The sequence below is a fragment of the Podarcis cretensis genome (genome assembly GCF_951804945.1).
Source record: "Podarcis cretensis genome assembly, chromosome: 2".
NCBI classification, from domain to species: domain Eukaryota; kingdom Metazoa; phylum Chordata; class Lepidosauria; order Squamata; family Lacertidae; genus Podarcis; species Podarcis cretensis.
The window spans coordinates 33,199,843-33,213,664 of record NC_137171.1 but is presented as its reverse complement, the minus strand read 5'-3'; the positions used below and the strand labels follow the sequence as shown (position 1 = coordinate 33,213,664).

Sequence of the window (13,822 nt, the reverse complement as noted above, 5' to 3'; positions counted from 1 at the left end):
CCAGTTTGGCTCTCTATGTGACTTGCCTGATCTGGAGAAATAAATTAAATACAGGGAATGAAAAGCAAGAGACCACACTTAATGGTTGCTGTGGACATTTGAGAGTGCTCTTGGAACTTGGACAACTGTTTCCCTGTGTAAAGCTTTGTGCTATGTCTTGTGCAGGTGTCTGGCTGGCCGTGGGGAGATGAATATAAACAAAGCTTGAATGAGTCTGGATTCTCCCCCTACATCCCCCCACCCTACCCCCCAAAACTTAGACCAACACTTTCTCTGGTACAGAAATGGTCTTAAATCTAAATTAGGCCAGAGAGAGTCATGCCGAAAGAGGGCCAATGCCTGAAACACAGCTGACATAACGAGATTTAAATCTTAGCCTCGGGGCAAATGTGGGGGTGAGAGACTGGGGGGGGGGGGAGCTGAGAGAGAGAGACACCAAGGGAACGAAATGAAGCCCAGTCTGCAGAATGAGCTGCAATGCAAACCTAGACGAGCAAACCTGCTTGCTGAAAGCTCAGTAAATGCCACAAAAAGGAAAGCGGTTCTTTCCAATGCGCCAACCTAGAGGGAGAGGGATTTCCTGTGCCTATGGCTGCTATCTTAAAAAGCAGAGACATCACCTTGCCGACAAAGGTCCATATAGTTAAAGCCATGGTTTTCCCAGTCGTGATGTATGGAAGTGAGAGCTGGACCATCAAGAAGGCTGATCACCGAAGAATTGATGAATTATGGTGCTGGAGGAGACTCTTGAGAGTCCCATGGACTGCAAGAAGATTAAACCGATCCATTCTGAAGGAAATCAGCCCTGAGTGCTCACTGGAAGGACAGATCCTGAAGCTGAGGCTCCAATACTTTGGCCACCTCATGAGAAGACTCGACTCCCTGGAAAAGACCCTGATGTTGGGAAAGATGGAGGGCACAAGGAGAAGGGGACGACAGAGGACGAAATGGTTGGACAGTGTTCTCGAAGCTACCAGCATGAGTTTGAACAAACTGCGGGAGGCAGTGGAAGACAGGAGTGCCTGGCGTGCTCTGGTCCATGGGGTCACGAAGAGTCGGACACGACTAAACGACTGAACAACAACAACAACAACAACAACAACAACAACAGGGCTGCTATCAACTAAGAATTTCAGTAGAGCTCTTTTCATAAAAACATACACACACAAACACAATTTCTTTTTCCTCTGCCGCATCTGAACCATTCTTCCCTGCCTCTTCTGAAGGTGATACAAAGAGCTGTTAAGCAGGAACTCCTACTTCCCCATGGACTGAATCAAATCCCCACAGGGGACAAACCTTTCTTCTGACCCAGGAGTTACTGCTGCTTCCATACGCACCTGAGATGGAGGTGTGGCTGATCTTTGGCTACTGGGAAGAAGTGAACCCTTGGTCCCATAACCAAAATCCAAGGGAAGCTGGCAGCCACTGTGAGAGAGTGGAAGGGGCATCGTGCTACTTCCACCTGCCTCGGGAGCAACACTCACATGCTGCCCAGCTAAAAAACAAAGAAAGGTCAGCAGCTTTCAATTGTGGTGGGCACAGACAGAATCAAACCTGGAGCCGGCCAGTCTTGCCAGGCAAATGGAAAGTGCTTTTCCATGCCAGAAGAAGCTTAAAACAATAAGCACCTTGACATAAAGGGGTGCAATATGGCAAAACTTTGCTCTGGAGTGACCTTTGCCAATACACCAAGCTGATGTTAGCAGCTTTGCACTTGGGCCCATGGGGCCAATTGCTAGGGTTAGTCCCCAAAGGGTCTGCTTTGCTGGCTGCCCTCAAACATCTTGGCACAAACAGGTGCCTTGTTGCTAAGATATGGAGCTCAGATAACACCTGGGTTCAGTTCTCCATTCTGCTGCAGGTTTCCTGCATGATCTCCTGTCCAGCCATTTAGGGAACAGCCATAGATAGACAGATAAATAGATAGATAGATGATAGATAGATAGATAGATAGATAGATAGATAGATAGATAGATAGATAGATATAGATAGATAGATGATAGATAGATGATAGATAGATCAAGATCTCCATCCCCCCCCCCATCTTCGAGGACACAAAGGACACTATTCAATGAATGAGTCATACTAGCAGAAGCCCATGCAAGGGGCTTCATTCAGTGTGGGATTTAGGGTGGTGTGGGTGGTTCCTCCGCACAGGGTGCCAAGCTGGGGGAGGGGGGAGATGCAAAATTGAGAAAATCCATTTGGTGTTGCTCAGTTTTGGCCTTGCACAGAGTGCCATATTATGAAAGTTTACCCAAGTCTGCCTCTGCTTCCTGGGCAGTAGCAGTAGGACAGCATGAAAACACAGTTACAGCAAGAATAAAGTCTATTTCGCTCAGGGAATAGTGAATCTGTGGCCCTCCCGACGTTGTTGGACTTCAGTTCCTATCATTCCTGACCATTGGCTAAAAACATCTGGAGGGGGCACAGTTCCCCCACCCTTAAATAACTGGATGTTTATTTCAGCTGCCAAAACTGGGAGCTGGTTTCCCATCAGCTCCCCATCATTCTTCTAATTTGGTTATCTTAGCTGCAACCTGTGAACTGATGTTAACATGCTCGGTATTATTTTTAATGATATTTTGTTTCAAAAGACCATTAATTATCAAGATTTCCCAGAAGATGCATTAACAGAAACTCATTCTGCATCAAGAATTGACTTGGCCAATGTGGAAAATGAAGTCTGATTGCTGAGATGATGGTGCCTGGGTAAACATGGAAAGCACACTGCAGAGCTGGGAAAAGTAAAGAAGCACTTTTGTATGTGGTTCCCAACTGGTGGTCCATGGACCCCAGGGGGTCTATGGCAGCATTCACATAACAAAAACTACCATGGACATATCAAAATTTTTCAAAAGTAGTGGGTCCATGGTTTGACTTTTGGAATATAGGGGGTCCATAGTACTAGGCTAATTGGGAACCACTATCCTAAAACACAGGGTTGCGATTCGTTTTGTGGAAAGGTCCAAGTTCTGATTCAGCAAAGCTTTGACATTCAGAGCAGGGTTAGCAACATGTACATTAAAGGTATTGTTGTTGCTGTTAAAATGGCAGTAGTTAGTAGTAGCAGGGATAAGTTGTGACTCAGCTTCACAGCTGCAAATAAAACGTTCTAAATGTGTTGTAAGGTGTAATATACAAATGTGACACTAGATGGCGATGGCGAGCTATGCAAAATTCAATGTATTTTTCAAAACTTTTTTTTAAAAAAATTCACAACGTTTTTAATACCTTAGTTGGCAGAGCATCTGCTATGCACACAAAAGGTCCCAGGTTGAGACCCCAGCATCTCCAGATAGGGCTGGGGGAGAGCCCTTTCTGAACCCCTGGAGAGTTGCTGCCAGTCAGTGTCGACAATACTGAGCTAGATGGACACAATGGTTTGACTGGATGAGCATACGGGCATAGGAAGCTGTCTTATATTACTAATTAATAATAGCACAACCTCATTAAAACCCAACAATTAAAAACCTTACTTTTCAGAATTTCTCTTAATCCACTTGACTGAACATTATGTTAACTCTGTAGAAGGTTTTCTCAAAGGGTGTGGGTGGCTGACTCCACCGCCGCTGCCGCCATGAGTGGACTCGCTATAATTTAGCAACATAGACATCCTGCAGCATAACAGGCTGGGGTAAAAATATAGGAACAGGTGGCTGTTAGGGGGTCTGAGTAGATTCCTGCCTACATAAGCAGAGCACTAAATAGGATGTGGTGGCGAGTACCAATTAGAAGCAGTCAAGACTCATGCAATAAATAAAGAAATAAATCATGAGCCCCAGGTTCTGTATAAAGAACACTCCTGCTTATCCAGGTGTGCTTTATACTCGTCCTCCTGCTGCTAATGCACATTAAAATTACAAAGGGAACTCTCTTGCATAGCAAACTGAAGTCTTCCATATACAGTGGTACCTCGGGTTACAAACACCTCGGGTTACAAACACTTTGGGTTACAGACTCAGCTAACCCGGAAGTAGTACCTCGAGTTAAGAACTTTACGTCAGGATGAGAACAGAAATCATACGGTGGCAGCACGGCAGCAGCAGGAGGCCCCATTAGCTAAAGTGCTACCTCAGGTTAAGAATACTTTCAGGTTAAGAACGGCCCTCCGGAACGAATAAAGTTCTTAACCAGAGGTACCACTGTACAAAATATACACTGCATACTTCAAATGGTTTAATGGTGTGTGTGTCCCGTCCCCCGGTCAATGCAGGAAACCATAATTCTGTAAGGAGGCTAGTGATCCCTAATGGAGATTTCTCTCCAAACTCCAAATTGTCTCCTGGGATTCTTTTGGGGATAGAGAAATTGTGCCTCCCAGAACTTTCTTCATGTATGCTACAACAGCAGCAAGAATACTTATTGCAAAGTATTGGAAGACACAAGATCTACCCACCCGGGAAGAATGGCAGATGAAGGTGATGGACTATATGGAACTGGCGGAAATGACTGGCAGAATCCGAGACCAGGGAGAAGAGTCAGTGGAGGAAGATTGGAGGAAATTTAAAGACTATTTACAGAAACATTGTAAAATTAATATCTGTTAGAAGGATGTTGGAATAATATTATATGATTTTAGCAGGAATGATATAAAGGATTTGGGAATAACTGACTGTTAATTGGTGAAAGGAGGAAAAGTAAAGCTACATTAACTAAGACAATTTACAGGACAAAAATTTTAAAAGAGGGAAAGGACTTGCTGAAATAGATAATCGACCTAGAATACAAAAAAGGGAGGTGTGAGGAGGTCAAGGAAATAAGTTAATGAAAGAATAGTAATGAGGAGATCTTATGTATTTCTCTTTGTGTTTTTGTTTTTGTTTAATGGGTTTTATTTCTCTGTTTTTTTTTCTTTTTTATATTGTGATGTGTTGTTTTGTTTTTGTTTAATGTTTAATGTGGTATGCTTATTTTTTCTTTTTGTAATGGTTGAAACTTTAATAAATATTATTTTAAAAAAAGAGAGAGAAATTGTGCCTCCCCACCCGCTAGGTGATGTTGAACTCCAGCTCTCATAATCCTTGACGTTTAGCTGCGCTGGCTGGGGTCGATGACAACACCCAGCCTGTCACTATTTTGCAGGTGGGATTCTATTGCATAGTGGCACATTCAAGTCGTTCGTTTAAAGTGGATCTGAGCTCTTGCGTAAAAAAACCCCAGAACAGAACTTCTCTTTAGGGATAGTTAATTCTGAAATTCCGAAGGACCTTAAAAAAAAAATATGTACAGTATGCTACAACCGCAGCCAGAATGGTATTTGCCCAGAGGTGGAAAGAGGATGCTGTTCCAGCCAAGGAAGAATGGCTGATTAAAATTTATGGATTACGCCAAAATGGCAAAATTAACGGGTGTGGTAAGAAACCACAAAATTTATTAAAGAGCGGGGGACATTTGTTGAATATTTGAAAAATCATGGGATGCAAGTAAGTGCATTAGTAGGGCTAACTTAAATCAAGCAGTTAAAAGTACTATTAAGATTAATTGTAGAATAATTAAAAAATGGAGTAAAGTGGAAAATGCAGTGTTAAAAATTTAAATAAGATAAGAAACCACAAAAAAGGGGAGGAGGGAAGTCTAATGTGCATTTGTGTTGGAAGTATGTGGATGTAAGGTGTGTATCTGTAAATTTTTGAAAACTGAAAACTCAAAAAAGGAGGGCTTGTGATGGAAAAATGCACCGGGAACTGTAGAGTCACAGTTGCTTAGTGTGATGTTGTAACACCTCCCCAGAAACAAATTTGAATGAATGCTCACTGAGCAGCTGATGTCATATAACCTCACAGTACAAACAAACCAGAATGAATGTCCAAAAAAAAGGTTGTCTGAAAGGAACCTATATCAATGGGAAAAGCTTAGCCTGGATTTGAGGGTGAGGGAAGATTAGTTTCCCCATTTGGTTGTGGGAGTTGGCTATGAATCAACAAGAAGGAGATGAAAATATTGAAAAGAGCTAAGTATAAGAGACTTGTGAGTTACTGCGGGCTTCTCTTTTGTTAACATCTGGATTAGGATATATCCCTGTGAAAATAAGTAAAAGGGTGTTGCTTCCATATTGGTCAAAAAGAATGCAAGGCCCTGGTCGCCGAATGCGAGTCTGCAAGATTTCAAAGCTTTGCAGAGTTATTTGCACACAATTTCCGACAGATGGTTCAAAGAAAGTTTTCCTCTTATGTACTCTGTGCCTTCAAATAAAAATATGGCACTTTCTAAACATATAGAAAACATTTCTCCTTGCAAAAATAATATATAAATCAAACGCTGTAGTGCCGTCTATGAAAATAAAGAGGTTAACAAAGTTCTATGATGTAGTCATATGGATTTGTAGCTTTTTTTATCTAATGGAAATGCGATGCTATTTTTTTGTGAATTTAACAATAGATCCGCAAAAGGATACCTACAGAAGTGGTTTTTCCCTCTTAGCATTTCATTAAGGGAGTTTTGCACACCGATTTTTAAATAGGTACTTGCTGTTCAGATCTTCATGCGGCAAGGCACTTATTGCAGCCCCTCTCAGCAAGATCTTAATCACGTAATTAGAAACATATGACTAGCCCCATTGAAATGTATGGGATTACTCCCTTGTCTGATGTTGAAGTGATGTTAAACATAAGTTGATGTGTTAAACATGGTAAAGTGCTTTATTGACTATGGCTAGACAGGCACATGGTTACAATTTAGCATATTATTTTAGCTACAGTATTCCCCTCCCCACTAGGATCTATACGTTTAAGAGTGAATTGCCCTTACCCAGCAATTTGGTTTGGGTGTATTGGTCCAATGTGCATATGAAGCAGCTCCCCTTTCAGTGTTGAAAGAGGCCTCCTGCTCCATTTATTTTAAGACCTGGAGTGAGCAGGTCTTATTCAAATGACAGTATTCTGCACAGAGCTTGGACACTCCACTGAATGTCTATTAGGGTTCTGGGTGGGTATTCTAAAGGCCTGGTTCAAACATGCATGTTTATTGCTTGACAATGGCAGTAGGAAGTGGCAACTTACAGGTGAGAATGAGTCGTCACAGTTCAAACACAGCAGGCGGAGCTTTTACATCACCATACAGAATTTCGAGCACAATATTTCTCAGTGGATTTGGGGAGGAGAAGGGGAAGAACATTCCATTGCACAAGCAGAAATCCTCGCACTGATGGAATGCTCATGTAGTGGTGTGTTGGGTACCACCCATTATTTACACCCCATTGTTATACAGTGGTGCCCCACAAGATGAATGCCTCGCAAGAGGTGCTTCGCAAGACGAATTTCCCTATGGACTTGCTTCGCAAGACGAAAATGTCTTGCGAGTTTTTCCGACTTCCCCCTCCCCTCCTTTTTCTAAGCCGCTAAGCCGCTTATCCGCTTATCCACTAAGCCGCTAAGCCGCTAAAAGCCGATAAGTCGCTAATAGCGCTAAGCCGCTAAGCCGCTAATGGGCTTGCTTCGCAAGACGAAAAAACCACTAGACGAAGAGACTCGCGGAACGGATTCTTTTCGTCTTGCGAGGCACCACTGTAGTACAGAGTCCTGCAGCCTCAGATCATTATCTCACTCCTGCCCCACTTGCTCCTTCCTAAGATTAGCATCTTCCTCCTAACCGCTATGGTTTCCTTCCAATCTGCGAGTCTTCTGCTAGGAGGGAACACTGTCATTCACAGCAAGCTTGTCTAGCCCAGCAATGCATTTGCTAGGCCTTTTCCTTGCCAGTCAGCCATCAACCATGTATCCAAGGCCCTCAAGTCCTGTCCTTTTGCCTTCCTCTGGGCCACTCTTCCTCCTGATTTGAATGCCAGACATGCATATGATGTCTGATGCTAATTTCTCCCAAAGAGTTAAATGATAACTCATCAAAGGCAGCTACAGTTGCAAATGGAAACAAAATATATGTGAAAGGAAGAGGAGCAGGTTTGCTCAAGTGTGTTCCAGGTAGAAATACTGTTTGTAATGAAATGAGAGCAGTAGTTGCTCGAATTAACAAATAAGAAAGTTTTGAGAATTTACATGCTAGATTAAAATTGATTAATTCATTGAGAAGGGGATTGTAAGAAAAACACTGGGGCCTAATTTGAATAATAGAGTGCCTGGTATCTGGTGGGCAATCTTCTCCTTTATTTCCACACTGGCTGTAAACCAAATCACCTGTCAGGAGAGAGATTCAGGTGAAGGTCATATGCTTTGTCAATCCCAGCAGGTATATAACAGGAAGACCAGCCTACCCAAGCCTTATTTTAAAAATAACATTACAACTTCATTTTCCAAAAAATAATGCTCATTCCACAAAATGTTTACAAAGTTCAGCTGTTGTTGTTTAGTCGTTTAGTCGTGTCCGACTCTTCGTGACCCCATGGACCAGAGCACGCCAGGCTCTTCTGTCTTCCACTGCCTCCTGCAGTTTGGTCAGACTCATGTTTGTAGCTTCAAGAACACTGTCCAACCATCTCGTCCTCTGTCATCCCCTTCTCCTTGTGCCCTTCATCTTTCCCAACATCAGGGTCTTTTCCAGGGAGTCTTCTCTTCTCATGAGGTGGCCAAAGTATTGGAGCCTCAGCTTCAGGATCTGTCCTTCCAGTGAGCACTCAGGGCTGATTTCCTTAAGAATGGAGAGGTTTGATCTTCTTGCAGTCCATGGGACTCTCAAGAGTCTCCTCCAGCACCATAATTCAAAAGCATAAATTCTTTGGCGAAAGTTCAGCTACTGCAAAAGTTTTATGCATTTTTTAAAATCACCATGGTATTTAACCATCTTATGTCCTTTAGAGGAGAAATTGTGAATTGCAGAATTTTAAATACCCGTCATCATCCTTGGCTTTGCTCAATTTTGTTTATAACACTCTTCCATTTTATTCTAGTCGTGAAGGTGGGGGGTGGGGAGGGGCCTCACAAGTGGAGTAGCCTGGGGCCTCTCTTCATCTAAATCCGACCCTGATCAGGGCAGGAGATCATATTCAAACTAAGCTCAGCAAAGTTCATGGTTGAAGGGAAGGAGTTTTCTGTGGCTCCGTTTTCTAGCAGGGCCATGAAATGCAGCAGATATCAGGGCTGGGGAAAAGCTCAGCCACCAACCGTTCCCCAGAGAGGATTCATTTTTAACTAAGCTGCTGTGTGTGCACCTGAACCAGTGTCTCATTTTTCTCTTGTCTTTTTCCTTTGTCAGGCAGGGCTTGAAGATTCAATTACGGAGGGAACTGGCCGGCCTGGCGTAGATGGCGCTTTGCTTCCCCACAGACTTTACAGGCTTGCTGTAAGAATTTGTGTCGCATGCGAACCAGATTGCATTTTTAAACTAAGATGATAGGTGTATAGGGAAAGACCATGGGAATTAAAAACTACAGCGGCAAAGCAAAACACGAAAGTCAGGAAGCAAAAACAGCAGGTGATGTTGTCTTAAAAGGCATTAAGATGCAGAACCTGCAATTTGGAAAGAAAAATAACGTGCAGTATTATAGCTGAATGCGCCTTTGGTCCCTTCTTTCCTGGGGACTCCGTTTGTGCCCCTGCGCTGGTGTGGGATGAGTGAGCTGAGCTCTAAACCTTCATGTCTACTTAGAATATATACAAGACCAGCTCTGCCAAAACTGCAAGATGCTGCTTATAATGAATGGCACTTAGAGATATTATGCCTTCCAGGTGAAGCACAAACAGATGCTTCCGAGCAGCCTTCACTACTTCTGGCCTACTGAGCCAAACACAGACTACCAGACTTCTCCAAATTTGCAGTGGCTGCACTCCAAGAAGCTGCTTCCAACAGCAGTGTTCTTCTGCTCAGTCTTGCATTTGGAAGCATGCATCTCTCCCTTTCACAGATTCAAAAGATTTCTTGAGGTGTGGTGCCTTAGTTAAGTGTCAAATGCACTAGAGGTTAATGGCATATTGTTTTGTCAGGAAGTACGGGGGGAACCCATAGTTTGCAGAACTGAAAGTAGAGCTGCAATTCTTGGCCGCCTGCAAAAAGAATCTCTCCTTTCAATGGCTTGTTTTAAATTTTGGTTTCCGGTAAATGCAACTTGACTTTTTTAGGCAGTGTAAAGGTAAAGGTAAAGGGACCCCTGACCATAAGGTCTAGTCGTGGCCGACTCTGGGGTTGCGGCACTCATCTCGCTTTATTGGCCAAGGGAGCCGGCGTACAGCTTCCGGGTCATGTGGCCAGCATGACTAAGCCGCTTCTGGAGAACCAGAGCAACACATGGAAACGCCGTTTACCTTCCCGCTGGAGTGGTACCTATTTATCTACTTGCACTTTGACGTGCTTTCGAACTGCTAGGTTGGCAGGAGCAGGGACCGAGCAATGGGAACTCACCCCGCCACGAGGATTCGAACCCCCAACCTTCTGATCAGCAAGTCCTAGGCTCTGAGGTTTAACCCACAGCGCCACCCGCATCCCAAGTAGTTTTTAGGCAGTGAGTAGCACCCAAAGGCTTTACAGCGTCAAATAGATATTGACCGGAGTGAAAGTTTTTTTGTTGGAATAAATCTAATGATTCCAACTGCATCCACAGCCAGGGAGGACGAGATATAAATGAAAGTTTATTAGTTTATTATTATTAAGAGTACATACACATCATGTTTTCTGGCATTTTCCTTTCCCAAGAGGCTAACTTGTTTTCCCTTCAAAGCCCAGAACTCATTTGACAGTGCAATCCTATACACAGAATTGTAGAGTTGGAAGGGACCACGAGGGTTGAACCCCAAGTGCTTGAGGGTCCCCTACTTCAACTTGTGTTGGCTCATAAGGATCCCACTTTTCCTCTGACAAGCCCCAGATTTCTCCAAGGCACCCCATTTCAGCTTGGAATTCAATATTCCTGTACACCCCAATATAAAAGTTCTGAAACTTGTTGATTAGTTACCCAGATGGTGGCTTCACCTTTGTGTTTCATCACTACGTACACACTAGGAAGCTTTCCCCCCTCTGTATGGCCCTGGAACCAGGCATTTAGGAAACACTTCTGTACTAGTCGTCAAAGGCCTATATCCCTGATAACACCTCAGTACATGAGGGTGTTTATTGTTCAAACAGATGTGACAGAAGACAATCGTGTTTCCTAGTTCTTGGCTTGCCTAGGTTTATTGCCCCAAGCAATGAACGCATGTAGAACCATTGTACCAAGAACAGATTTCCATGTGGTAAAGTAAATGAATGTTCAGCAAAATTGTGCCATTACAGAAGTTTGCTTTTAAATAAGCAAACATACAGCACAAATGCTCCGTTTCACGTTGCAAGTGGAGAGGACTGTCCCATTCTAGTTTTAAATACAATGTGCCTCATTCTTCCATTGATTTTCCAAGAGGGATAATTAGCATGCTGTTCTGGGAGAATGTGCTAATAAGTTATTAGTCATGTGCTGCTTAAATACTTGGCTTTGGCAAATGTAAATGCCCCGCAGCCCAATACTGCTAAGCTTCCATTGCGCCAGCATATTTAATTGGATTTAATAGTGTAAAACTTCAGGACATTCTAGAACCCCTTTGTGTCAGAGTAATTGCATTCTGGAGAAGCCTGGGGTTCCTCTGAAGTGTATATCCTGGGTCCCTCCATGGGAAGATAGTTGGTGGCAAACAAGCTTCTCTGAAATACGGTACATTTCGGCCGCCACAGCAGCCGCTGCCACCCGCTACAATGCCCCAGCCATCAAGGAGTGCTGGATGTGCTTCTACACTACATGCTGAGATCATGTGGACCAAAAGCAGGTCCCACCAGACTTTGCAGGTGCTCCCTGTGGGATGAATCTATATCCCCTAGAACGCTTCCCAGAATCAGATGTCAGAGAAACACACTGAAAACGGACTATCAAATGGATTTCCTCCCATCTGCCCATTCAATCCCCAACACAGCACAGCCTTGTGCTTTTTTGCTTTAGTCCTCCACAACAAAAGTTGTTATTTTAAAGATGCATTGCACACTTTATATCTAAATAGATATGTAAATTGCTTTGCATTTACATATCCATTGATGTCGAATTGCTGCTGTCCTCACAGATGCCTGAGGCAGCCTAAATGCACCAGGGCTGTCAATCCTAACCATGGTTACTCAGAGGTCAGCGGCACTGAATTCAGTGGGACTTAATCTTGGGCAGTCCACTTTTTACTGTGAACTATAAAATCAAGTGGAATGCAGTGTTGATTGTTTTCCTTTTCCAAATGGCAGCCCATCCCTTTTCACCACCTGAAGTGAAACAGGAATTGCCACCTCCTGGCCCACCGTGCTGTGTCCCACTTGAACTGTCACTCCAGGTGCCCTGGCTCTTACCAAACTCAGTGGGAGCCAGGGCATTCCTCAAACTATTGCTGCTCTCTCTGCTTCTCTGTCCAGGGGTGGGGAAGACGAGTGGCAATGGGGTGAGCTACAACACCTTCCTTTGACAGGTGGCAAAATTGGTGGGATGGGTGGAGCATTGCCTCTTACACTTCTGCCGCCTGAGGCGGGTCCTTCACCCCACATCATGGGTGGGCCGGCTCTGTCTTTTCCCATGGAAAGAAGTGATCTCTTTTGTTACCTGTGGACTTTAGCAGTCAAAGTAAAGAGAAACATATGGATTGGCACCCGTCCCCTAAATATTCATTTTGAAGTATTCCCCTACTAGCCAAGTCCCAACATTTGAAACATATTACCTAGAGAGTTTTGGGACGTGGGTGGCACTGTGGGTTAAACCTCAGACCCCAGGACTTGCTGATCAGAAGGTCGGCGGTTCTAATCCCCGCGACAGGGTGAGCTCCCATTGCTCGGTCCCTGCTCCTGCCAACCTAGCAGTTCGAAAGCACGTCAAAGTGCAAGTAGATAAATAGGTACCACTCCAGCGGGAAGGTAAACGGCGTTTCCGTGTGTTGCTCTGGTTCGCCAGAAGCGGCTTAGTCATGCTGGCCACATGACCCAGAAGATGTACACCGGCTCCCTCGGCCAATAAAGCGAGATGAGCGCTGCAACCCCAGAGTCGGTTACGACTGTACCTAATGGTCAGGGGTCCCTTTACCTTACCTAGAGAGTTTATGTTTCAGCAGAAACACCCACACATCACCATTTTCTGAGTAACATTTGCATGCATGAAATAAAATGTTGCAATAAAGAAAGGACTTACATTATGGTTAAAGAGCGTTATTACTGACTGAAGGATTAATTCATACATAAAGAACAAAATGTCAAGAGGGTGCTAAACCGTCCCTCCCTGATGCCTGGGCGAGGGAATGGAGACAAGATGACAGGTGATGGACTGTGAAATCAAGCTAACCAGTTAGGCTGCAATTCTGACTCCGCTCACCTCATTGAATTCCATGGGGCTTACTTCTGAGTAGACATGGCTAGAATTGCAAGCATGCGGAGCTTTGTAATGGACCGTTAAGGTGCTTCAGAGCTCTTTGTTGCTTTTGCTGCATGCAAGGAACACCAAGGGAAAGTAATTGATTTTTAAATATATGTTGATGATATTTTGTGCGCCACAAGATACATTTCCTTAAAACATGCATTTCCATACAAGTAGAGGATGAAAAGGAAGACTTGTGCAAAAGAAACCAATTTCAGCAGAACAGAAAACATCAGATTAATGTGCAAATGGATGTTGGCATGATCTTTGAAATGTCCGTACATTAAGGTTACCAGATTTTTTTCAATGAATCCGGGGACACTTTTCAACTTCAATGGATTTTGTGTGGGGACTGATTTGTAAATCTGGGGACTGTCCCCGGGAAACTGGGATGTCTGGTAACCTTACCTTACATCCCTGCACAGAAGCTCCATGACTGACACTTGGGGGGGCGGGAGGTTCTCAGCATGCAAATCAATGGGCAAACAGAGGGCTCCTAGAAGCAAGACCCATTGCCTTAGTGTCTTAGTG

General features: G+C 43.9%; 1 protein-coding gene across 5 annotated transcripts in view; it reads left to right on the top strand.

The window, feature by feature from the left end:
- LOC307211160 (uncharacterized protein) overlaps positions 1-13,822 on the top strand; it is a 95,473-nt gene that overhangs the window by 70,752 nt on the left and 10,899 nt on the right. For all 5 annotated transcript variants that reach the window (XR_013836309.1, XR_013836310.1, XR_013836311.1 and 2 more), the window contains one exon: positions 9,151-9,237. Coding sequence is in view for 1 of the 5 variants with exons in the window: in XM_079967505.1 (XP_079823631.1) it covers positions 9,151-9,237 (87 nt within the window). In the remaining 4 variants the exon portion in view is untranslated. The remainder of the gene's footprint in view (positions 1-9,150; positions 9,238-13,822) is intronic.